The sequence below is a fragment of the Entelurus aequoreus genome, linkage group LG18, assembly GCF_033978785.1.
Source record: "Entelurus aequoreus isolate RoL-2023_Sb linkage group LG18, RoL_Eaeq_v1.1, whole genome shotgun sequence".
Lineage (NCBI taxonomy): Eukaryota > Metazoa > Chordata > Actinopteri > Syngnathiformes > Syngnathidae > Entelurus > Entelurus aequoreus.
In genome coordinates this window covers 15,655,416-15,680,230 of record NC_084748.1, presented here as the reverse complement: position 1 = coordinate 15,680,230, position 24,815 = coordinate 15,655,416, and the positions used below count along the sequence as shown (strand labels likewise).

General features: G+C 39.1%; 1 protein-coding gene across 5 annotated transcripts in view; it reads right to left on the bottom strand.

The window, feature by feature from the left end:
• The window catches only part of LOC133633853 (voltage-dependent T-type calcium channel subunit alpha-1H-like), a 160,403-nt gene that overhangs the window by 20,619 nt on the left and 114,969 nt on the right, over positions 1-24,815 (bottom strand). For all 5 annotated transcript variants that reach the window (XR_009821842.1, XR_009821843.1, XM_062026598.1 and 2 more), the window contains exons 19-27: positions 20,065-20,364; positions 18,497-18,597; positions 18,280-18,403; positions 10,996-11,064; positions 10,711-10,895; positions 10,508-10,634; positions 9,350-9,475; positions 5,987-6,076; positions 5,536-5,728 (exon numbers count right to left, since the gene is read on the bottom strand). Coding sequence is in view for 3 of the 5 variants with exons in the window: in XM_062026598.1 (XP_061882582.1) it covers positions 5,536-5,728; positions 5,987-6,076; positions 9,350-9,475; positions 10,508-10,634; positions 10,711-10,895; positions 10,996-11,064; positions 18,280-18,403; positions 18,497-18,597; positions 20,065-20,364 (1,315 nt within the window). In the remaining 2 variants the exon portion in view is untranslated. The remainder of the gene's footprint in view (positions 1-5,535; positions 5,729-5,986; positions 6,077-9,349; positions 9,476-10,507; positions 10,635-10,710; positions 10,896-10,995; positions 11,065-18,279; positions 18,404-18,496; positions 18,598-20,064; positions 20,365-24,815) is intronic.

The window sequence follows — 24,815 nt, the reverse complement described above, 5'->3', positions numbered from 1 at the left end:
CAATCAATCAATCAATCAAAAAAAATTTCCCGGGCGCGGCCATCGCTGCTGCTCACTGCTCCCCTCACCTCCCAGGGGGGGATCAAGGTTGATGGGTCAAATGCAGAGAATAATATCACCACACCTAGTGTGTGTGCGACAATCATTGGTACTTTAACTTTAACTTTTAATTCATATCCAACAATTGCAACAAGGACTTTTTACTGTCAATATCAACTACCGAGTTTGCATTTTTAATGTTTTCTGCTAGTGGTGTGCCTCCGCATCAAAAAGGTTGAAAACACGGACTTAGAGGATCTTTGACAACCTCCAAGGACAAAGCTACGAACTGTGGGAGATCGGGCTTTCTGCTCCGCTGCTCCCAGTCTGTGGAACGCTCTCCCTGACCACCTGAGGGCACCTCAGACTGTGGATGCTTTTAAAAAAGGCTTAAAAACCCATCTTTTTAAAAAAGCCTTTTTATAGATTTTTATAGATATGCATGCTGGTTCTAGCTATTGGGCTGTTTCTAATTTTATATTTTATTTATTTTTATTATCTTTTATTATTATTATTATTACTATTTTCTTTTTCTTTTTTTAACACTGTGGCACTTTGAGGTTGTTTGCGCAACGTAAAGTGCTTTATACAAATAAAATCTATTATTATTATTATTATTATTATTATTGACTAACATTTGCATAATGTTTGTCTGCTCTTGAATGGGATTATGCTGAAAATCTTATTTTCCCCTCGGGGATTATTAAAGTATTTTTGATTCTGATTCTGATTTTTTGCACACGTCTCTTAAAAACAGCAGTGCACTCCTGTCCTTTAGAATCAATGCGATCACATACTTTTTCACGAAAATTGGTTGATACTGGTCGGTGACCGATTGATCAGCGCATTCCTATTGTTTACCCACAAAAGCAGGAGTCCCCTGCAGAGTCATTTGTGCCTGCAAAACTACATTAAAGCAGTGCATATATCTTGACACATACAGATGAATAAATAAACATTCACTTGGGGGGTGAAAACATTCTATCCTCAAGAAAAATGCAACTGTGAGAGAGTTCCAAACAGCTCATTTAACGCATAGTAAATCACTTTTTAGACACATACAGATAAAATAATACACATTAACTCCAAGGGGGGTGTGGAAAAAAAATCTGTCCCCTAGGGGGGCTAGGCAGAAACTAATTGAGAACCACTTGCAAATGCATGTGTTCCCACAGAGTTGCGTGGACCCACAGAACAATGTACAGTGTACCCCTAAAAATAGGCGTCCCCGGAGTACAGCGTACCGACAAAGTTACGTGAGTATTGTGTGCGTACAAAACGAGGTGTCCCCACAGAGTAATGTGTCTCTAGAAATATGTGTTATGTAAGTAAGTGTTATGTGTCTCCACACTGCATGGACAATTATAACAATCTCACACGTACACATAAGGCGAACAATACAAGTCATGCGAAGCAGCGAAAGGGACAAAAAAATAAATAAAAATGATCCCGCATGTAAAGAAGGCAAAGAGGCTGATGAGAGCCGAGTGTGTGTTAAAAAGTGCCACCTCATGAATTCCTCCCTATCCATCACAGACACGCACATGTCCCCTCAAGGTGTCTTTGGGCCAAACTCTCCCACTGCTGCAGACGTTTGAGACAGAGGAGGACAGCGAGAGACGGATACGAGGTGAGGAGACGCTCGTGCGTCTTCCATGCAGTGTTTCCACACCAACCATCGACTACAGGACGAGCCAGGAGGAGAGGCTTACAGAATTAAATATGTAACAACAAGTTTCGAGTCTTCAAAGAACTAAATGTAATGTGTGTGGGGTTTTTTTTTTTTAGAAAAACTGAGGATTTACTCTTGAATAGGGTTGTACGGTATACCGGTATTAGTATAGTACCGCGATACTAATGAATCAGAGGAGCATGTTCGGCAGTGCACAATCACCGAGTACTTACAAGCAGACACAGTGTGTAGACAGAAAAGGGAGAACGGACGCATTTTGGCTTAAAAACTAACGATAAAGGTGAAGTTATAACACTGAAATGCCCACCGGAAGAGGTGCTTTAAGGCAGTGTTTTTCAACCACTGTGCCGCGGCACACAAGTGTGCCGTGAGATACAGTCTGGTGTGCCGTGGGAGATTATCTAATTTCACATATTTGGGTTAAAAACATTTTTTGCAAACCAGTAATTATAGTCTCCAAATTATGTGTTGTTGTTGTTGAGTGTTGGTGCTGTCTAGAGCTCGGCAGAGTAACCGTGTAATACTCTTCCATATCAGTAGGTGGCAGCCGGTAGCTAATTGCTTTGTAAATGCAGGTAAAAAGGTGTCTTATGCTTTAACCAAAAATAAACAAAAGGTGAGTGCCCTTAAGAAAAGGCATTGAAGCTTATAGGGAAGGCTATGCAGAACGAAACTAAAACTGAACTGGCTAGAAAGTAAACAAAAACAGAATGCTGGACAACAGCAAAAACTTACTGTGGAGCAAAGACGGTGTCCACAATGTACATCCGAACATGACATGACAATCAACAATGTCCCCATAAAGAAGGATAAAAACAACTGAAATATTCTTGATTGCTAAAACAAAGTAGATGCGGGATTTATCACTCAAAGGAAGACATGAAACTGCTACAGGAAAACACCAAAAAAAAAAAAAAGGCACCAAAATAGGAGCGCAAGACAAGAACTAAAACACTACACACAGGAAAACAGCAAAAAAAAAACTCCAAATAAGTCATGGCATGATGTGACAGTTCGTGACAATACACCTACTTTGAGACAAGACCTATACTGATGCATGCTTGGTTATGGTTTAAAGTCATATCCAACAATTGTGACAATGACTTTTAACTGTCAACTGAGTTTATGATTTCTGCTGATGGTGTGCCTCCGGATTTTTTTAACGCAAAAAATTTGCCTTGGCTCAAAAAAGGTTGAAAAACACTGCTTTAAGACATGGCTAGCTAGCTAGCGGCTAAAGTCCAGCCCCAGTCGGCAGTGTTTTAGCTACTTCTAAATCACTAATCCTCGCCTCCATGGCGACAAATAAAGTATGTTTCTTACAAGTATCATCCCTGCAGGACGAGGAATAGCTAAAAATGTTTCACTACACACCATAGCTCACCGGCGTCAAAATGTAAACAAACGCCATTGGTGGATCTACACCTGACATCCACTGTAATGATACCAAGTACAGTAGCGTATCTAGTCGAAACTACTATGATTACGTCGATATTTTTTGACATCTTTTTTTTTTTTTTTAAATGTATATTATGTTTATAAACTCAGGAAATATGTCCCTGGACACATGAGCACGTTGAACATGACCAATGTATGATCCTGTAACTACTTGGTATCGGATTGATACCCAAATTTGTGGTATCATCCAAAACTAATGTAAAGTATCAAACAACAGAAGAATAAGTGATTATTACATTTTAACAGAAGTGTAGACAGAACATGTTAAGAGAAAGTAAGCAGATATTAACAGTAAATGAACAAGTAGATTAATAATTCATTTTCTACCACTTGTCCTTAATAATTTTGACAAAATAACAGAATGGAAAATTACACAATATGTTATTGCATACGTCAGCAGCTAAATTAGGAGCCTTTGTTTGCTTACTTACTAATAAAAGACAAGTTGTCTTGTATGTTCACTATTTTATTTAAGGGCAAACTTGCAATAATAAACATATGTTTAATGTACCCTAAGATTTTTTGTTAAAATAAAGCCAATAATGCCATTTTTTGTGGTCCCCTTTATTTAGATTCTACCGGTACCAAAATATTGGTATCGGGACAACACTACCCTTGAACAAACCAAGCGTTTTTCGAACTCATCAAAGACATTTTAAAAGGAGAAGGTACAGATTTTTGTAAACATCAGAGACAATTTAAAGTGTGTTTGTTCTTAAGAACGGAAGGCAATTTAAAAACTGCACATATTTTCGTAACATTTAAGCCAATTTACAGTCCTCAGTTGACCTAACATGTCTTTTTCACACACATTAAAGCAGCGTTTCTCAAAGTGTGAGGTGCGCCCCACTGGTGGGGAATAGAGACATGGCAGGTGGGGCGCGAGGAACAGGAGGAAATGTCACTTTAAAAAAAAAATGTTTAAATTATATTCTTAGATTTTTTTTTTTTTACTATGCTTTCATTTTCTATACACACTGTAAATCACTTTGTGATTCTGTCTGTGAAATCCGCTATATAAATAAATGTAAATTACTTATTTTTCCTGTAGGCTTTAAATTTCTAGGTAGGAGCGAAAGTTTGACAGACATGGCAACAGTAACTAATGGGGGCGGGGCTAAGCGGAACAAACTTTCGCACGGATGTGTAGCAGGCTAATCAATATCCACTCATCGGGCAGAGAGCTGTGTCCATTCTTCTCCCCTTTGCCACATCTTATCTGTGTGAGAAAGGCTTTTCAGCTGTTGCTTCACTCAAAACGAAGTACAGGTCTCAGCTGAACGTCATTGAGCATGACTTAAGAGTGGCAGTGTCAAGCCTGCAACCCGGATTTGAAAAGCTGTGCAGTGCAAAACAGGCTCATTGCAACCACTAATGCTGGAGTACTGTAAAACTCATGTTCACTTGACCTGTCTTGCCAAATGCATATCTCCTCCTTTTTTTTTTGTTGCAAAGATTGCAAAGTGTCACTTTTATTTTATTTATTATTAAACTTGATGCAAATTATTTGATTTATTATTGAACTTGATGCAAGTTATAACACTTTTATTTGATTTATTATTGAACTTGATGCAAGTTATAACACTTTGATTTATTATTGAACTTGATGCAAGTTATATAACACTTTTATTTGATTTATTATTGAACTTGATGCAAGTTATAAGACTTTTTTTGATTTATTATTGAACTTGATGCAAGTTATAACACTTTTGTTTTATTTATTATTGAACTTGATGCAAGATATTTTATTTATTATTGAACTTGATGCAAGTTATACCACAGCTGCAGTTATTTTATTTGTTATTGAACTTGATGTTATTTTATGTTATTGAGTTTGAATGTATACAACTTGATGTTACTCGATGTTCAATAAATTTGAAAATGTTAAGCTTGGCATTAGCGTTCTATTGGGGCGATGGGGGCAGGTGGGGCTTGAAAACTCCCCCTTGTCCAAAGTGGGGGATGACAAAAAAAGTTTGAGAACCACTGCATTAAAGAGACTTGAAAATGGAATGTGGGCTAAGTTTTGTCGTAAAAAACAAACAAAGGGTCTCATGATGTTAAAAAAAAACATATTTAGAAGGTCATAAACAGTTTTTTATGCTCTAGCTATGAAAATATGTGATTTATAGTAGAAAATACCTACTTTCAATTTTAATTATTTTACCACAGTCACTGTCCTCTTTATATTTGCCCATTTTGTATATTTTGGATGTGTTAAAGTACGCTCACAACGATGAACAGCGATAAACGAGAGGTTATTGTTTATGTTTACTATTGTGGTGCATCATACTGTGGGTAATATCCCTTACGATGCATTGTACTGTTATTAACGTCGCACTTACTCCTCCTCCTCTTCTCCAGACGCTTTTGTCGCTTCTCCTCCCTCAGCCGCGCCTCCTCCTCCTCCTGCTGCTGGCGACACTTGTGGAAGTTCTCCACGACAACGCCCACAAACATGTTCAGCACGAAGAAGCTGACGATGAGGAGGAAGGAGATGAAGAAGAGCAGCATCCAGGGGTTGTTGTTTCTGATTGGCTGCGGCGGAGAGGGCAGAGAAAGCCAGAATTTAGGAGAGCAAAGGAAAGTGATGACAAAGAGGAGGAAGGAGAAGAAGACAATGCTCGTCCTGAGTCAGCAGAGGAACCGCCAGCGCTGTCACCTCACATCTATTTATCGTCTCCCCTCTCCTCTCCTGAAATATCACCCTTTCTTCTCTCGGGAACAAACAAGATCACAGAGTGGCTGACAGAATATGCAACATCGTGCCAAATATTCAAGCGCGAGTGGACCGACCTGCTGGTCGACGCCGACCGCGTCCAGGCCGTCATACATGATGCTGACCCAGCCGTCTTTGCATGACAGCACGAAGAGAGACATCAGCGCCTGCGGGGCAGATATTCTGACATCAGAGGAGGCTTTGTAGCTTGTCAGGTGTCAGTCTGCGACTCTCTCATACCTCACCTTCCTCACATTTGCAATTCAAAATATGGAAACACTCCCAGGGAGATAAGGGATTTTCACACTCATTTATAACCTCATTTCTTCCTCCGTGCGATGTACAAAAATCGGTGTTACAAAAATGTCTGATTTTCCTTTGATGATAACCAAGCCTAACAAGCCTATTTGTCAAAATATTTACACAAATGTGGGTGTTTTACTGGCAGAGATGTCATGTCCATTCACCTGAGTTTTGTTTGAATCATGCGTGTAGGGCTGCAGCTGTTGATTATTTTACTAATCAAGTAATCTATGGATTAGATCGCTAGATAGATCCCGGCGGGCACAAAGCATTGAAACAACGTTGAGAATGTGTGAGAATTAGGTCCTGACGTTGAGCAACTCAAACATAACGTTGAAACAACATGCTTTTTGAGGACTTTTAATCAATGTTGGGTCAGGACCATGATTATGACCATTGAATTTTGGTCATTTCCCAACTAATATTCTATAACACAAATATAACATTGAAACATGCTTTTTAAAAATGTTTATTCATGTTCATGCATGCATGCATTCATGCATGTGAGAAAGTGCAATATATTTATCTGTACAGTAATCTATTTATTTATTTATATATATTTATTTATTTTATATCCATCCATCCATTTTCTACCGCTTATTCCCTTCGGGGTCGCGGGGGGCGCTGGAGCCTATCTCAGCTACAATCGGGCGGAAGGCGGGGTACACCCTGGACAAGTCGCCACCTCATCACAGGGCCAACACAGATAGACAGACAACATTCACACTCACTTTCACACACTAGGGCCAATTTTTAGTGTTGCCAATCAACCTATCCCCAGGTGCATGTCTTTGGAGGTGGGAGGAAGCCGGAGTACCCGGAGGGAACCCACGCAGTCACGGGGGAGGACATGCAAACTCCACACAGAAAGATCCCGAGGCCGGGATTGAACTCACGACTATATATATATTTATTCATTTTATATATATATATTTATATATATATATATATTTATATATAGGGCAGCGTGGCGAAGTTGGTAGAGTGGCCGTGCCAGCAATCGGAGTGTTGCTGGTTACTGGGGTTCAATCCCCACCTTCTACCATCCTAGTCACGTTCGTTGTGTCCTTGGGCAAGACACTTCACCCTTGCTCCTGATGGCTGCTGGTGAGCGCCTTGCATGGCAGCTCCTGCCATCAGTGTGTGAATGTGTGTGTGAATGGGTGAATGTGGAAATACTGTCAAAGCGCTTTGAGTACCTTGAAGGTAGAAAAGCGCTATACAAGTATAACCCATTTATCATTTATTTATATATGCACCTCATTGCTTTTTTTTAAATCCCGCACTACCATGAGCTTATGTAAAGAAATGTCGTTCTTATCTGCCCTGTAAAGTTCAAATTTGAATGACAATAAAAAGGAAGTCTAAGTCTAAGTCTAAGTCAATGTCAAGTTGTGACGTTGATATGACCTTTGAAATTTGGTCATTTCCCAACCAACAACACGGATCCAACGTTGGACATCAACGTTGTCTCAATTTACAAATACGATGGGTGGATGGATGGGTCTTTATTGTCATTGCACAAGTACAACAAGATTTTGTATAACTATTTTGCAACGTTGTTTCAAAGTCATTTTTAAAGGACATGTATGTATAATCAACGTTGTATCAATGTCTTGTGCCTGCTGGGATGGATGGATGGATGGATGGATGGATGGATGGATGGATGGATGGATGGATGGATGGATGGAAGGACAGACACATGATAGATAGATAGATAGATAGATAGATAGATAGATAGATAGATAGATAGATAGATAGATAGATAGATAGATAGATAGATAGATAGATAGATAGATAGATAGATAGATAGATAGATAGATAGATAGATGACAGACAGACAAACAGATAGATGACAGACAGACAAACAGATAGATGACAGACAGACAGATAGATGACAGACAGACAGACACATGATAGATAGATAGATAGATAGATAGATAGATATATAGATAGATAGATAGATAGATAGATAGATAGATAGATAGATAGATAGATAGATAGATAGATAGATAGATAGATAGATAGATGGATGACAGACACTTAATAGATAGATAGACAGACAGACAGACAGACAGACAGACAGATAGATGACAGACAGCCAGACAGACGGACACATGATATAGACAGACAGACAGACAGACAGACAGACAGACAGACAGTATCATGCTTCAAACCTTGCTTCGAAAAGCTGTGCACTTCAAAACATGCTTCTTGCAGCCATTAATCATAACTTATTCGTTTTGATTAAAATTATTTTCTTTATTATTGACTTTACAGTATATAATTTAATTTTTCAGTATCAAATAGTTCAAGTCAGTCAAAAAAAAAGAGAGACTAAATACGGATTTTTTTTAATTTTTATTTCAGACAAATTGATGCACTTTAAATATTTTCTGTTCCGGGCTCAAAAACAATGTTAACGAAATTATTCCTTGTTGTAAGTGGATCTATATTCATGTATTTGTTGTTTTCTTTTAATGTTAATAAGGGCGCACTGTTATGAAGAGGTGCACTTATAACAATTTTATGGACAAATTATACTATTTGGGAGTGAAATATTTTCTTCTTCCTTGGGGGCAGTAACAGGAAATAATTGGGAAACACTGAGATAAACCAAAATATGTTTTCTTCTTGCCATTCTTTTTTTCTAATAAATGCACATCATCAACATAGAATTAGCACTTCTAATGTGTGCATTCATAAAAAACAACAACTCTCAACTGTTTGCCGTCACAAAGATCACGGCACTCACACACTAACGCTCTCATGACCGCTCTATTGCAACATTGTGTGGAAACTATGTCCACCTATTTAAAGTTCTTTGCCACTCCGTGCGGTTTTGAATGGCATACATTTTTTTATTAGTTACAGTCATTAAAGGATTAATTGAAGCAACAGAATTGAAGATGTGTTCTAATAGAACAATTGATCGTTGCAGCCCTACATATGTGAAATGTACAGTACGCAAGTAAGTCAAGAAAAAGTAAATAAAAAGACAAAATACGGAAACTTCCAGGGGAAATGAGAGAGTTGACAGTACCGTGAGAGTGTGTGTGTGTGTGTGTGTGTGTGTGTGTGTGTGTGTGTGTGTGTGTGTGTGTGTGTGTGTGTGTGTGAGTGTAAGTGACACAAACCTGTCCCAGGTTGTCGAAGTTGTACTTCCGTCGAAGCCAGCGGTATCCTGCATCCCGACACTGAGTTTTGTTGGTGATGTTTGTCACGTTGAAGCCTTCGCAGTAGAAGAACTTCCCTTTGAACAGCTATTCCAAAAACACATTAAAATGATATAGAAAGTACATTTAGTTGTACTTCAGAATAGTCTGTGTACAGCTTGTGTCGTGTCTAATTGTGTCTTATACTTGTGTCTTGCAAAGGTGTAAACATTTTTCTAAGGAAGACCAGAAAGCAGGGTGTTACAATAATCTAAACGACTTGTAATAAAAGCATGCATTAGCGTCTCTGTCTTGCCCTGTTGGGCTATATTCTTACGATGATAAAAAAACTATTTTTGTTATATTTTTTTATATGTGGTACAAAACTAAGGTCAGAGTTGAAAACGGCGCCCAGATTTTTCACTTGTAGTGAGGGAGTTAAAGACAATGATTGTAGTTTTGATATGTTTTTTCTCTCTCAGGATTTTAGGGCCGATGACTAAGGTTTCAATCTAGTCCTGAAATACTTAATTTAGGGCAAAATTATGTAGAATATGCTTTGTTACAAAGCTGTGTTCGGATAGTTTAGTATACATTGATTGACCTATATTGTATTGGTTTTGGTATCTATAATGTACAAAATGTATTAAAGTGGCCCAGCATCCTTTCATTTTTATTGATGCGGCCCTTGCTGGAAAAAGTTTGGACACCCATGCTCTAAAGCAGTGGTCCCCAACCACCGGACCGATTGGTACCGGGCCGCACAAGAAATTAAAAAAAAAAAAAAAAAAAAAAAAATTTTTTTTTTTTTTTTAATGAAATCAACATAAACAACACAATATATACATTATATATCAACAGAGATCAATACAGTCTGCAGGGATACAGTCCGTAAGCACACATGATTGTATTTATTTATGTAAAAAAAAAAAAAATAAAAAAATAAAAAATAAAAAAATTTAATACACCCCCCCCCCTCCCCCCCACCGGTCCGTGGGACAAATTTTCAAGCGTTGACCGGTCCGCAGCTACAAAAAGGTTGGGGACCACTGCTCTAAAGGATAGTATATCTAAGTTTACTTTCAACAGCATTGTCCCTTGACAAGATATATATGCTTGCTGAAACTTGAGGGTTGTTACCTGCACTCCCAGGATTCCAAAGACGATAAAAAAAGCGCAGCAGATAAGGACGATGTTCCCGATGGGCCTGAGGGACGTAATCAAAGTCTCCACCACCAGCTTTAGACCTGGAGCCCGACTTATCACCCTGCCACACACGCACACAGAGGGGTCAAGCAAGCATACACACAAACAGGAAGTGGCGAGAACTGGTGTACACGCACCTAAGCGGCCGCAGGGTGCGTAGCAGACGCAGCACGCGGAGGATGCCCAGGATACGATTTCCGCCCGCCGACGCCACCGAGACCAGGATGTCCACCATGGACACGAACACCAGCAGTCCATCCAGGATGTTCCAGCTACTCTGCAGGTACACACCCTCTCCAAAGTAGAAGCCCATTGCTACCACCTTGACGAACACACACACACACACACACATCAGCCTGAAGCAAGGTAAAAAAATTGCATTCTTCTCAGACAACAATGAGGGTGACTTTTGTTGCGGTTACCTTGATCATCATTTCTCCCACGAAGATCACAGTGAAGATGTAATTGGACACACTGAGGAACACTCGCTCCTGTAACACACACACACACACACACAGCGAGGAACATTCGTCACTTTAAGAGTCATAAGTTTCACTTTCATTTTGCGGTCGTTCCAGACAAAGCCGAGGGGTAAAAAGTACACCGGGAGATGATGCAAGATAATAAAAAAACATAGCGGGAACCTGAGTTAAATCGTCAGGGTGGATAGTAGATGAGAAACTATAACTTCACTGGACGTATAATTTTTAGTGTCGTAAATATTATTTACAGGACAGCAATGATATCGTTGGGTGTGCCTTTCATTGCAAGACGTGCTTTTAGGTGTAAATACCAAGAGTCAAACAGAGCAAATAATGAAGTCCTTTCCCATTATTTGAAAGCTCAGCTGTGACTCAAGTATTCATGGCTTTCTACCCCCGGGTTATTATTATTACTTTACCAGACCACTCACAACATTAATGAGATGACATCAGTTTACAATGAAGTCCTCACTGTAGAAAATTACTGAGAGAAACACTTGAGTTGCAAACGAGTGACTGATCGCCATTTCTGCAGCTCTGAAAGCCCCCAGTTTGATTTTACTCAGCTGATTAACGTGAGTGTCTATAAACATGTCACATTTTAGGTCTGTCTTTCCATTTGTCAGAGAGATATTGGCTGAATACTGTGATCAAACTGAGAGTTGTTGGGATATTATGACAGCTAAGAATTTAAAAAAATGAACACTGCTTAAATTATTCGTACACTGATATGACAGTTAAAAATAAAAAAATGTATTATTTAAAAGTGGTTAACTTTTTTGCACTAGTATGACAGTTAAGAATGTTTTACTATTTAACAATAGCTGACTTATTTTTACACTTCCATGGCAGCTCTTCTTATCCAGCATGACAGATAAAAATGTTAAAAGCCAAAGTCTTAACGGTGTTCAACGTCTTCTTTCAACTAAAAAAAAAAAGACAAAATGTTATTTTACCTCACAGTTTGCCTTGACTTATCATAACGGTTAAGGCATAGTTTTTTTAATTTCATTATACCAGGGGTGTCCAAACTACGGCTCGCTGGCCAAATGTGGCCCGCTGACGTCTTTAATTTGGCCCACGAGACGTCATAAGTATTAGGAATTGGTGGAAAGAAAAAAAAGCTACTTAAAGGAGCTGTTTTCAATATTTCAGGGAAACCTGTAACAGGTTGACCTCTACTAATCAATATGAGTAATTCAAGGTCAATGACCTTTAGAGTTATTTTCTGACAGATACTATGCAAAGCAATTACTTATATGCCCCAATGCAAACAACCTTCCATAGTCATGGTGCAAAAAAAAAATAAAAAAAAATCTAATCAACACAAAATGTCAACAGACAGGGTCACACATAACACAACCTGCTCACTGAACTTTGTGGACATTATAAAAATGTCCATGCACCAAAACAATTCTAAATTACACCCATTTCAATTAATTACAAAGCATGATGGGAAATATTAAAAACTCTATCCACACTTTTTGGTGCATTTTAACTGCTTGATATTTCTTTGTGGACATTATAAAAATGTCCATGCACCAAAAAAATTCTAAATTACACCCATTTAAATTCATTACAAAGCATGATGGGAAAAATTAAAAACTCTATCCACACTTTTTGGTGCATTTTAGCTGCTTGATATTTCTGAATGATTACACAACTTTAAGGAGGTTGTCACGGAAGTAAACAAGGTAGTTGCAGTGTTTCCCACACATTCATTTATTTGTGGCGGCCCGCCACAAATTGATTTTTCGGCTATTTTTAAAAAAAAAAATTATTATTATTATTATTTTTTTTTTTTTTTTTGTCCTGTCCAGCTTCTCAGGCAAATCATATAGTTGATGTAGATGCCCATATCTGCTGTTCAGATTTACTTTACAAAAGAGAAGTGTAGGATCAAGATTTTTGGAGCTCTTTGTTCAGTGGATCAGATGTTTGATGAAGCTTTGTGTCTATCTACCACCACTACTGTTTTCTGTTTATTTGTTACTGACTGTGGCAGGACACCTCTGCCTCTGTTTCACTTTATGTTGCTGGTAAATAATATGGTTGTAGTAGTAGGCTAAAGTTAAATTATTTAGTATGCACTAATTAAAGGGGCAGAGCTTTAAGAGACATTTTAGCTTTTATATTTTTATAAGATACATTTTTTGTAAGAACCACAATTAATAAACATACTTCAGTGAATAACTTATTGTTCAAATCTGTATATAAATATGTACATAAAGTGTTGTAATTATATTGTAAAATGGATGTATGGATGGATGGACGTTTAAAACAAAACTGTTATTTTATATTAGTAAGTATACATTTTTTGAGCCTTTTTAGAGAAAATCATATCATTGTAGTAAATTATGCAAATTACTCGATGATGTCATAGTGACCACGCCCATAGCCACGCCCCCACTGCCACAGGTATCTTGGCAGTTTATGGGAAACACTGAGTTGAATATATTAAAATAGGTTTTGTGGCAATTCCAACTTTGAACACAGCATCAGCTGCTATGTAGAGTGGCACTTTCCATCATTTTCAGCAGATCGCATTGCAAAATGATTAACCCACCACCTTCCTCTCACGCGAGATCCACCCAGGAATGGAATCAAACAAATTTGTTATAGCTTCACCTTCATCGTTAGTTTCTAAGCCAAAAATTGTCCACTGTCCCTTTTCTGTCCACACACTGTGTCTGCTTTCAATACTCTGTGACAACGGGGCGCCCGTTAATAGAAAAAAGAAAGAAAGTATATCCATCCATCCATCCATCCATCCATCCATCTTCTTCCGCTTATCCGAGGTCGGGTCGCGGGGGCAGCAGCTTAAGCAGGGAAGCCCAGACTTCCCTCTCCCCAGCCACTTCGTCCAGCTCCTCCCGGGGGATCCCGAGGCGTTCCCAGGCCAGCCGGGAGACATAGTCTTCCCAACGTGTCCTGGGTCTTCCTCGTGGCCTCCTACCGGTCGGACGTGCCCTAAACACCTCCCTAGGGAAGCGTTCGGGTGGCATCCTGACCAGATGCCCGAACCACCTCATCTGGCTCCTCTCGATGTGGAGGAGCAGCGGTTTTACTTTGAGCTCCCCCCGGATGGCAGAGCTTCTCACCCTATCTCTAAGGGAGAGCCCCGCCACCCGGCGGAGGAAACTCATTTCGGCCGCTTGTACCCGTGATCTTGTCCTTTCGGTCATAACCCAAAGCTCATGACCATAGGTGAGGACGGGAACGTAGATCGACTGGTAAATTGAGAGCTTTGCCTTCCGGCTCAGCTCCTTCTTCACCACAACGGATCGATAAAGCGTCCGCATTACTGAAGACGCCGCACCGATCCGCCTGTCGATCTCACGCTCCACTCCTCTCTCACTCGTGAACAAGACTCCGAGGTACTTGAACTCCTCCACTTGGGGCAGGGTCTCCTCCGCAACCCGGAGATGGCACTCCACCCTTTTCCGGGCGAGAACCATGGATTCGGACTTGGAGGTGCTGATTCTCATCCCAGTCGCTTCACACTCAGCTGCGAACCGATCCAGCGAGAGCTGAAGATCCTGGCCAGATGAAGCCATCAGGACCACATCATCTGCAAAAAGCAGAGACCTAATCCTGCAGCCACCAAACCAGATCCCCTCAACGCCTTGACTGCGCCTAGAAATTCTGTCCATAAAAGTTATGAACAGAATCGGTGACAAAGGGCAGCCTTGGCGGAGTCCAACCCTCACTGGAAACGTGTCCGACTTACTGCCGGCAATGCGGACCAAACTCTGGCACTGATCATACAGGGAGCGGACCGCCACAATCAGACAGTCCGATACCCCATACTCTCTGAGCACTCCCCACAGGACTTCCCGAGGGACACGGTCGAATGCCTTCTCCAAGTCCACAAAACACATGTAGACTGGTTGGGCAAACTCCCATGCACCCTCAAGGACCCTGCCGAGAGTATAGAGCTGGTCCACAGTTCCACGACCAGGACGAAAACCACACTGTTCCTCCTGAATCCGAGGTATATATATATATATATATATATATATATATATATATATATATATATATATATATATACACATACACTACCGTTCAAAAGTTTGGGGTCACCCAAACAATTTTGTGTTTGAGCCTTCATTTTTAAGAACAAGAATAGACTGTCGAGTTTCAGATGAAAGTTCTCTTTTTCTGGCCATTTTGAGCGTTTAATTGACCCCACAAATGTGATGCTCCAGAAACTCAATCTGCTCAAAGGAAGGTCAGTTTTGTAGCTTCTGTAACGAGCTAAACTGTTTTCAGATGTGTGAACATGATTGCACAAGGGTTTTCTAATCATCAATTAGCCTTCTGAGCCAATGAGCAAACACATTGTACCATTAGAACACTGGAGTGATAGTTGCTGGAAATGGGCCTCTATACACCTATGTAGGTATTGCACCAAAAACCAGACATTTGCAGCTAGAATAGTCATTTACCACATTAGCAATGTATAGAGTGTATTTCGTTAAAGTTAAGACTAGTTTAAAGTTATCTTCATTGAAAAGTACAGTGCTTTTCCTTCAAAAATAAGGACATTTCAATGTGACCCCAAACTTTTGAACGGTAGTGTACAGGTATATATATACATTTTCCATTAAGTGTCTTCAAACTGACAACATAACTATCTAGTGTAACAAATGTAAAACAATAATGTTCACATTCATGTCTTTCAACTTTTAACTTCAGAGAAACAGTGTCCTCTGCAGTGGACATCTTATATCACTTTGGAAAATGTTGATTTTCAGAGAGGTTAGCTGACAATTTAATGTTTAATGATGTAAATACCTCACAAATTGATGCTTTGCCTCCTTGGCGTCAGATATATTATTTGGGTGGCAGTTTATCAAATAGTGCAGCTTCTCATATTAATTGTGTTCCCCCGCAGTGCGGTGTCACCAAACTCCCCCCCCCCCCTACTCAAAACATGGATAACAAATCCATTTAATTTCCCTGAGTTGATCCAATGTTAATTAAAATAGTGGGTTAAAACATCACAACTTCTGACCGGCTTTTTGCGTCGTCTTGGAAACGCTCAAGATGAAGGCGGCGACTTTGCCTTGCAGTACGCAGACCGAAGAGGTCGTGTTTTCGCCAGGGTGGACGTTAGTCGCTAGCCAGCTCGCCATGGTTTGTTTGTCGGTCTGTTAGCAATATGAGTCAAAAAGTTATGGATAGATTTGAATGAAAACTGCAGGAAATGTCCGAAAAAACGATCATTTTACGACCTCCCACACACACTCACGTTATGCAGGGAATTTTGGGATTTGATTTTTGATTTTTATTAAGGATCCCCATTAGATGGTTGCCACAACAACCCACTAGTCTTCCTGGGGTCCACAAACTCAATACAATTACAAGTAAAAGCATATAATTATAACTGCACAATACAGAAAAAAAATAAAAGCATCAATAAGAAAACAAGCAAACAATTTACAGTCACAGAATAGTAATTACCATGTAAATATAACTACACAATATAAAACCAAACAAAATCATCAACAAGCAAACTAATTTAAAGACTCAGATAAAATATTACTTTCTTTTTAAAGGCCTACTGAAACCCACTACTACCGACCACGCAGTCTGATAGTTTATATATCAATGATGAAATCTTAACATTGCAACACATGCCAATACGGCCGGGTTAACTTATAAAGTGCAATTTAAAATTTCCCGCCACACTTCCGGTTGAAAACGTCTATGTATGATGACGTATGCGCGTGACGTCACGGCGGCAACGGAAGTATTGGTACCCAATGTGTCACCATACAAAAAGCTCTGTTTTCATCGAAAAATTCCACAGTATTCTGGACATCTGTGTTGGTGAATCTTTTGCAATTTGTTTAATGAACAATGGAGACTGCAAAGAAGAAAGCTGTAGGTGCGATCGGTGTATTAGCGGCGGACTACAGCAACACAACCAGGAGGACTTTGAGATGGATAGCAGACGCGCTACCGTGACTACAGCTTTGGCTTCCAAACATTTGATCGCTTGCCCGTACGTGCGTGTCGCTATGTGCATGTCACGTACGTAACTTTGGGGAAATATATGTTTCTTGCCGACTCTGATGGCGGCCGGGGTGTCGTCAAAAGCTACAACGCCCGCCGCCGCTCCGTAGCTAAGTTAGCTTCAATGGCGTCGTTACCAACAGCATTGTTAAGCTTCGCCAAGCTGGAAATTATTAACCGTGTATTTACATGTCCACGGTTTAATAGTATTGTTGATCTTCTGTCTATCCTTCCAGTCAGGGGTTCATTTATTTTGTTTCTATCTGCATTTGAGCCCGATGCTATCACGTTAGCTCCGTAGCTAAAGAGCTTCACCGATGTATTGTCGTGGAGATAAAAGTCACTGTGAATGTCCATTTCGCGTTCTCGACTCTCATTTTCAAGAGGATATAGTATCCGAGGTGGTTTAAAATACAAATCCGTGATCCACAATAGAAAAAGGAGAAAGTGTGGAATCCAATGAACCCTTGTACCTAAGTTACGGTCAGAGCGAAAAAAGATACGTCCTGCACTGCACTCTAGTCCTTCACTCTCACGTTCCTCATCCACAAATCTTTCATCCTCGCTCAAATTAATGGGGTAATCGTCGCTTTCTCGGTCCGAATCTCTCTCGCTGCATTGTAAACAATAGGGAAATGTGAGCAGCCCTATCCCCTGTGACGTCACGCTACTTCCGGTACAGGCAAGGCTTTTTTTTATCAGCAACCACAAGTTGCGAACATTATCGTCGTTGTTCTCTACTAAATCCTTTCAGCAAAAATATGGCAATATCGCGAAATGATCAAGTATGACACATAGAATGGATCTGCTATCCCTGTTTAAATTTAAAAAAATCATTTCAGTAGGCCTTTAAAAACCTGTTTACTTTCAATGCCGGTGATAATTTGAGGCAGGTTATTCCAGAGCGATACGGATCTAAAAATAAAAATATTTCCGCAAAGCATTCTTCCTGGGACGAGGGAGTACAGAGGGAGTACAAAATGAGATGTAGTTTACTTCCAGACTGGCCAATTTCAAATAGTGGCAGCAAAAAAACAACACTGACCAAGTTTACATTTTATACCGTCACACATCACGGTATTATTGTGATGATTTTGCTACTGAAATACTGCAGAATTTATAACACCGTTAAACCCCTAGTATCCAGTAAGATGTACCCAATAAAATGTTAGGTGTGTGTGTTTGTGTGTGTGTGCGTACTATGCTGTGCGGCTGGATGTCAGGCCGTTCCAGGGCGATGGTGATGCAGTTGAGGAAGATGAAGAGGAGGATGACGTGATCGAACATCTTGTGGCCGATGGTCTTCTGACACCACACCCTGAAACTACCAAGAAACGAGGCGGCCATGAGCGTGCGTGTTTTCCGACGCGCAAACATCACTCTGCCGAGCACGAGAGTGAGGGCGGCGGGGATTTACCGGTTGTGTGGAGCGAACACGTAGAGAGACCACTCTTCATGCTCCAGGCACCACTGAGGCTCGTACGGCGCCAACATCTTACGCAGCTTCTGATACAGAGTCTGCAAAAAAAAAAGCAATTTAAAAAAAAAGTCCATTCAGTTATTTATTTATTTATTGAATTTTGCCTTAGAAAAATATCTCAAAATGAGCTGAATCAGTAGTTTGCTTTCTACTTTATTTTCTCCATTTCCACTGTTTGTTTACATGCTGTATATGTAGCACAAATGTTTTAGTCGTTATTTTTAGTTTTGTGTACCTTTTGTAATGTGTAATTATGATGCAAATATTTGAAATAATGAAACAGCAGTAGTTAAACACAACATTTAGTAATAAAGTAGTAAAAAGTAAACATATCAGTTTGTGTGTGCATCCTTGCTTGTTTGGATAAAAATAATAAAGTTTGTCACAAACTGTTACAACACACAAATATCGCCACAGTCGTCCCTCACTTCACTCAGTTGCTCATTTTTCAAAGCATATTCTAGGTATTTTTGGCCTATATTAGGCATTTTAAGCATGTAAATGGTAAAATGAACTAAACACATCAATACTGCAGTCGTACTAGCTACTAAATGAGACCAAACCAATCTCTATAGGTAGGTATATATGTATATATATACATAAATAAGTTCCTGTATTGAATGAAAAGAATGTGACTAAAGGCTGTTATTTCATGTCTAGAGGGCTTTTTATAATGTAAAAATTTTTTTATTTAGAAGGTCTGAACATGTTTTTTTAAGCTCAAGCTACGAAAATATTTAATTTATAATGAATAATTCCTACTTGGTGGAAATGAATTCACCACAGTCCAGACCGGAGCCAGTTAACAGTGATAAACAAGGGTTTACTGTAGAATAAAAGCTGTTAAGATATCAACATGTCATTTACCACAACTGAAAGGTTTCCGTAAAAAAAATGAAAATGTTATCCTAAAACTGTGCGAAAGCTGTTTATGAGATTTTACTGGACTATTTATTTAACGTTTAATGTTTTTATTCAATTTGTAGAATATTTTTCCAGTTTTTTAAAAATTTTTTATTGTTCTTTATTTTCAAATTTCTTTTATTATTATTTTTATATTGTTATTTTTTGTTTTCTTATATCTATTTTTATAATTTTGTCTTTATTGTTTTCTGTTTTATAAAGATATATGTTTAAATGTGTATTTTAGCCTATTATAACATACTATGCATATTAAATATTATATGATTTACTTTTGCAATTGCTGTATATTGCGCACTGTTGAGAAAGACTATTATTTTAACTACACTGTAATTTTAGGAATACTTTTACCATTATTTGTTCCTGATTGGCTGCCAGATGTAACGTGATGCTGAATTGCCAGAAAATGAGGTACAATAGGAGTCTATTAAATACATTCTACACTAATATACCACAAGGTACCATTAGTTAATAGCACAAAGGAGGCAAAACCAAAACCTGAGCTGTATATACATATTATATTACAGTGTAGTACAGTGATTACTGTCAAAAATATCACAACATTTTCCCAAAAGTTGCCAAACCTCTTCAATCTCCTCGTCGTCCTGGTCACCGTGGTAAAGTGACGTGTTTGGAGCATTGTGGTTGTCGTGGTCCGGCAGGTGGTAGGTGGTACCGTTGCAGTCGGGCGTGTGCAACATGGGCACCTGCAGGTAATCCTGCTGGTCCATGGACTGTTCTCTGCTGCTGGACCGGGAGAATGTGTGGGTGTCGGACAGCAGGGACTCCATCTCCCCCGACTGGCTCCTCCTGTGCAGGCTGGGGGCTCGGCCCATGCTGGTCCAGCTGGAGCGCCGGCTCTCCCACCTACTGTCCCACGGGGGCTGTGTCGAGGGGAGACCCATACGCTAGTCATCCGTCATCAGGTATGAAATGTATTTACTAGGGAAATTCCTATAGAAATTGTCTGTTTTAATGCTGCAGTACTAAATACATCACAGACTATCATAGCAATCCCCCTAATAGCATGGAAATATGACCCCTTGTCACTTTTTGTTGCTACATATCGTCTTGTTAAAACCACAAGCATTTTTTAATTGGACAACCAGCAGTATGGGTTGGAAACAGGTTGTGGAGGGGGGCGTGGCCTGCGGACCTGCAGCGAAGCGGGGTGTGCCAGGACAGGCTTTGAGATCAGCGACAGGTGCGTAGATGGCCTACCTGGGCCTGCTTGTCTAATCACCTGTCGCTCTGTTAAAAGGCAGCAGCCTTTTTAACCCTCTCAAACGCCTGCTGGCACTGCTCTGCTTCGCTGCAGGTCCACAGGCCACGCCCCCCTCCACACAGGTGTTCAGAACATTCTAACTGAAAGTGAATACAGTGAGTTTAGCCCGACATTTTTTGTATTCACAAAGGATCTAATGTTTAACGTTACGACACTATTTAACTCATATTAGCATCATATCAAGTTATTTTTAGAGTCAGTAACTTAAAATTGTAGGGCTCACTGTTGTGGCAAAATTAATATTTTAGTAAGCAAGTTTAGTCTAAGTAACAGTAATGTGATTGTGTGATTTCTCTTCAATGCATTGGCCTGTTTTTTGTCTAAAAATAAGACATATTTTATGGCCCCTTGCTAAATTCCTCGGGCGCTATAGCTCTACTCAGGTTCCCACAGACAAAGAGAGTTATAATGCCAAAGATCTCTAATTCATACCCTATTTGTCTTTTGGTGAAAGGTTACTCTACAAATGGGTTTCTTTTGTGATTGATGTTGTATTACTGCATTTTCCTATGTTTAATTAAAACACTCCTGCTCACAATTAGACAGTCCTCACAATAATTTGGAAATTAAGAATTATGTAAAAATGGTATAATGCAACAAAAAAGAATTAGATAATAAACCTATCAACTAATTCAGAGCTGGGCAAATATTTTGACTCGGGGGCCACATTGAGAGCAAAAATGTGCCAGGGGGGCCAATGTGTATGTGTGTATAAATGATATATACACATTTAGCTGTAAAAATCTGCTGTACAGTATGTGTGTTTGGGTCCCTTTTTTTCAGGAACACCGTATTTTTCGGAGTATAAGTCACTCCGGAGTATAAGTCGCACCGGCCGAAAATGCATAATAAAGAAGGAAAAATATATATATAAGTCGCACTGGAGTATAAGTCGCATTTTTTGGGGAAATGTATTTGATAAAACCCAACACCAAGAATAGACATTTGAAAGGCAATTTAAAATAAATAAAGAATAGTGAACAAAAGGCTGAATAAGTGTACGTTATATGAGGCATAAATAACCAACTGAGAACGTGCCTGGTATGTTAACATAACATACTATGGTAAGAGTCATTCAAATAACTATAACATATAGAACATGCTATACGTTTACCAAACAATCTGTCACTCCTAATCGCTAAATCCCATGAAATCTTATACGTCTAGTCTCTTACGTGAATGAGCTAAATAATAGGGCTGCGAATCTTTGGGTGTCCCACGATTCGATTCAATATCGATTCTTGGGGTCACGATTCGATTATAAATCGATTTTTTCGATTCAACGCGATTCTCGATTCAAAAACGATATTTTTCTGATTCAAAACAATTCTCTATTAATTCAATACATAGGATTTCAGCAGGATCTACCCCAGTCTGCTGACATGCAAGCAGAGTAGTAGATTTTTGTAAAAAGCTTTTATAATTGTAAAGGACAATGTTTTATCAACTGATTGCAATAATGTAAATTTGTTTTAACTATTAAATGGACCAAAAATATGGAAAATATTGGACACAGTGTGTTGTCAAGCTTATGAGATGTGATGCAAGTGTAAGCCACTGTGACACTATTGTTCATTTGTATTTTTTAATTTTTAATTTTTTTATAAATGTCTAATGATTATGTCAATGAGGGATTTTTAATCACTGCTATGTTGAAATTGTTATTAATATTGATACTGTTGTTGATAATATTCATTTTTGTTTCACTACTTTTGGTTTGTTCTGTGTCGTGTTTGTGTCTCCTCTCAATTGCTCTGTTTATTGCAGTTCTGAGTGTTGCTGGGTCGGGTTTGGTTTTGGAATTGGATTGCATTGTTATGGTATTGCTGTGTATTGTTTTGTTGGATTGATTAATTTAAAAAAAATCCATTTTTGAAAAATGAGAATCGATACTGAATCGTACAACGTGAGAATGGCGATTTCAATTCGAATCGATTTTTTCCCACACTCCTACTAAATAATATTATTTGATATTTTACGGTAATGTGTTATTAATTTCACACATAAGTCGCTCCTGAGTATAACTATAACATATAGAACATGCTATACGTTTACCAAACAATCTGTCACTCCTATTCGCTAAATCCGATGAAATCTTATACGTCTCTTACGTGAATGAGCTAAATAATATTATTTGATATTTTACGGTAATGTGTTAATAATTTCACACATAAGTCGCTCCTGAGTATAAGTCGCACCCCCGGCCAAACTATGAAAAAAACTGCGACTTATAGTCCGAAAAATACGGTAATACCAAAAGTCACAATGTCCAATAGAATTCTAAAAAAGTTATGACAGACCACCTCAAAAAACGCAATGGAATTTTACAGTTTTTTACTGAATGGGACACCCAAAATGTACATTAAAATAAAGAAAGTGGGATTTACAATATTAACTATGAACAATAAAACACTGAATATTAACAACATATGAACATCGCTCCTCGATAGACATCTTTTACAATGAAGCATTAACACAACAAAAATGTAACAAACAACAAAATATGAATGAAAAGTGTAATAAACACCTACAATATGATATATTATCACTTTTATGCAGAAATTTGTTGTAAAAATCTGCCTACACATCTGTTTCTGACACACGCGTTTCGGGCTGGCTGCTCTGAAAACAAACCCCGCCCCCTCTGCTTTGTTCCTTGTCTGAGCTGCTGTGACTTAGATTACCGTAATAACTCGTAAAACACTAAAAAGCACAGATTTCAACCATTATAATACTTTCCATAGTTCAAGACTTACGATCATTTAAAAACAGCACTGCACATCACAATGGCGGCCACATTTTTGATGGTGAAGGTCTAAAAAAATTATGTAGAACGTCCGGCGGGCCGGATTGAAAATCTTAATGGGTCACATTTTGCCCAGGTCTGAACTAATTGGTTGTTTTTTTCCTCTCCACCAAAGTTTGTAGTACTTGTCAAGCAAGTAAGTGTTTTTTGTGTAACCCTGTAAACTAACAAAGTAATCCACAAACAAACTAGACAAACACTCGGAAAGCGCAGACCTCCGCCAGGTCTTGGATCCAGATGGTGATACGGATCAGCCCCAAAATGCAAGCACTTGTTCTTTACCCCATTTCTGAAATTTTATAAAAATGTGCCCACAACTTTTTGATCTGTCTACTGTATATCAGAATGAAAGAAACGGAGTGAAGCCTCTCGTCAATCAGCCACTGTTTTGGTCTCTGTGGGTGGAGGCGGGTATGCTAGCATACACACACACAGAAGTGGTGGCTCATACTGTAAACGTATGGTAACATAGAAAAAATTATTCGGATCAGCCCCAAAATGTAATCAAAATATTTTGCAAAGTAACTACCGTATTTTCCGGATTATAAAGCGCACTGCCGATGAGCGGGTCTATTCAGGTCTATTTTCATACAAAAGGCGCATTAAAGGGGTTATATTATGATTTTTTTCTAAATGTAAAACACTTTCTTATGGTCTACATAACATGTAATGGTGGTTCTTTGGTCAAAATGTTGCATGGATTATGTTTTACAGATCATCTTCAAGTCGCTTTCTGACAGTCGCTTCAGGTTTTGTGGGCGGTCCTATTTACGTGGCTCACCTTCGGCAGCGTCTTCTCCCCGTCATCTTTGTTGTAGCGGTGTAGCGTGCAAGGACGGGAGTGGAAAAAGTGTCAAAAGATGGAGCTAACTGTTTTAATGACATTCAGACTTTACTTCAATCAATAACGGAGCAGCATCTCCTCATCCGTGGCTCACTGTTACAACAACACCGGAAATTGTGTCCCGTGAAAAACCGTCTGACCGGAACTCTCTAATAACTAAAGTTCCTTGGGTGAATTATGTAAACGCACTACACCGGTAGTTTTTAGCGCTTCCATAGCGAGTCGACTGACAGGTATAAGTTAGAACTTTCCGCTACTTTATATTAGAAATGGAAACAGCGGAGGATGAATGTTCCATAACAAGAGGATAGAGAAAAATAAGAAGCTTATCGATTATGGTGTTGAAACGGACTACAAAGGCGGACGCGTACAAATTTTCAGGACAGATCCCAAATACATA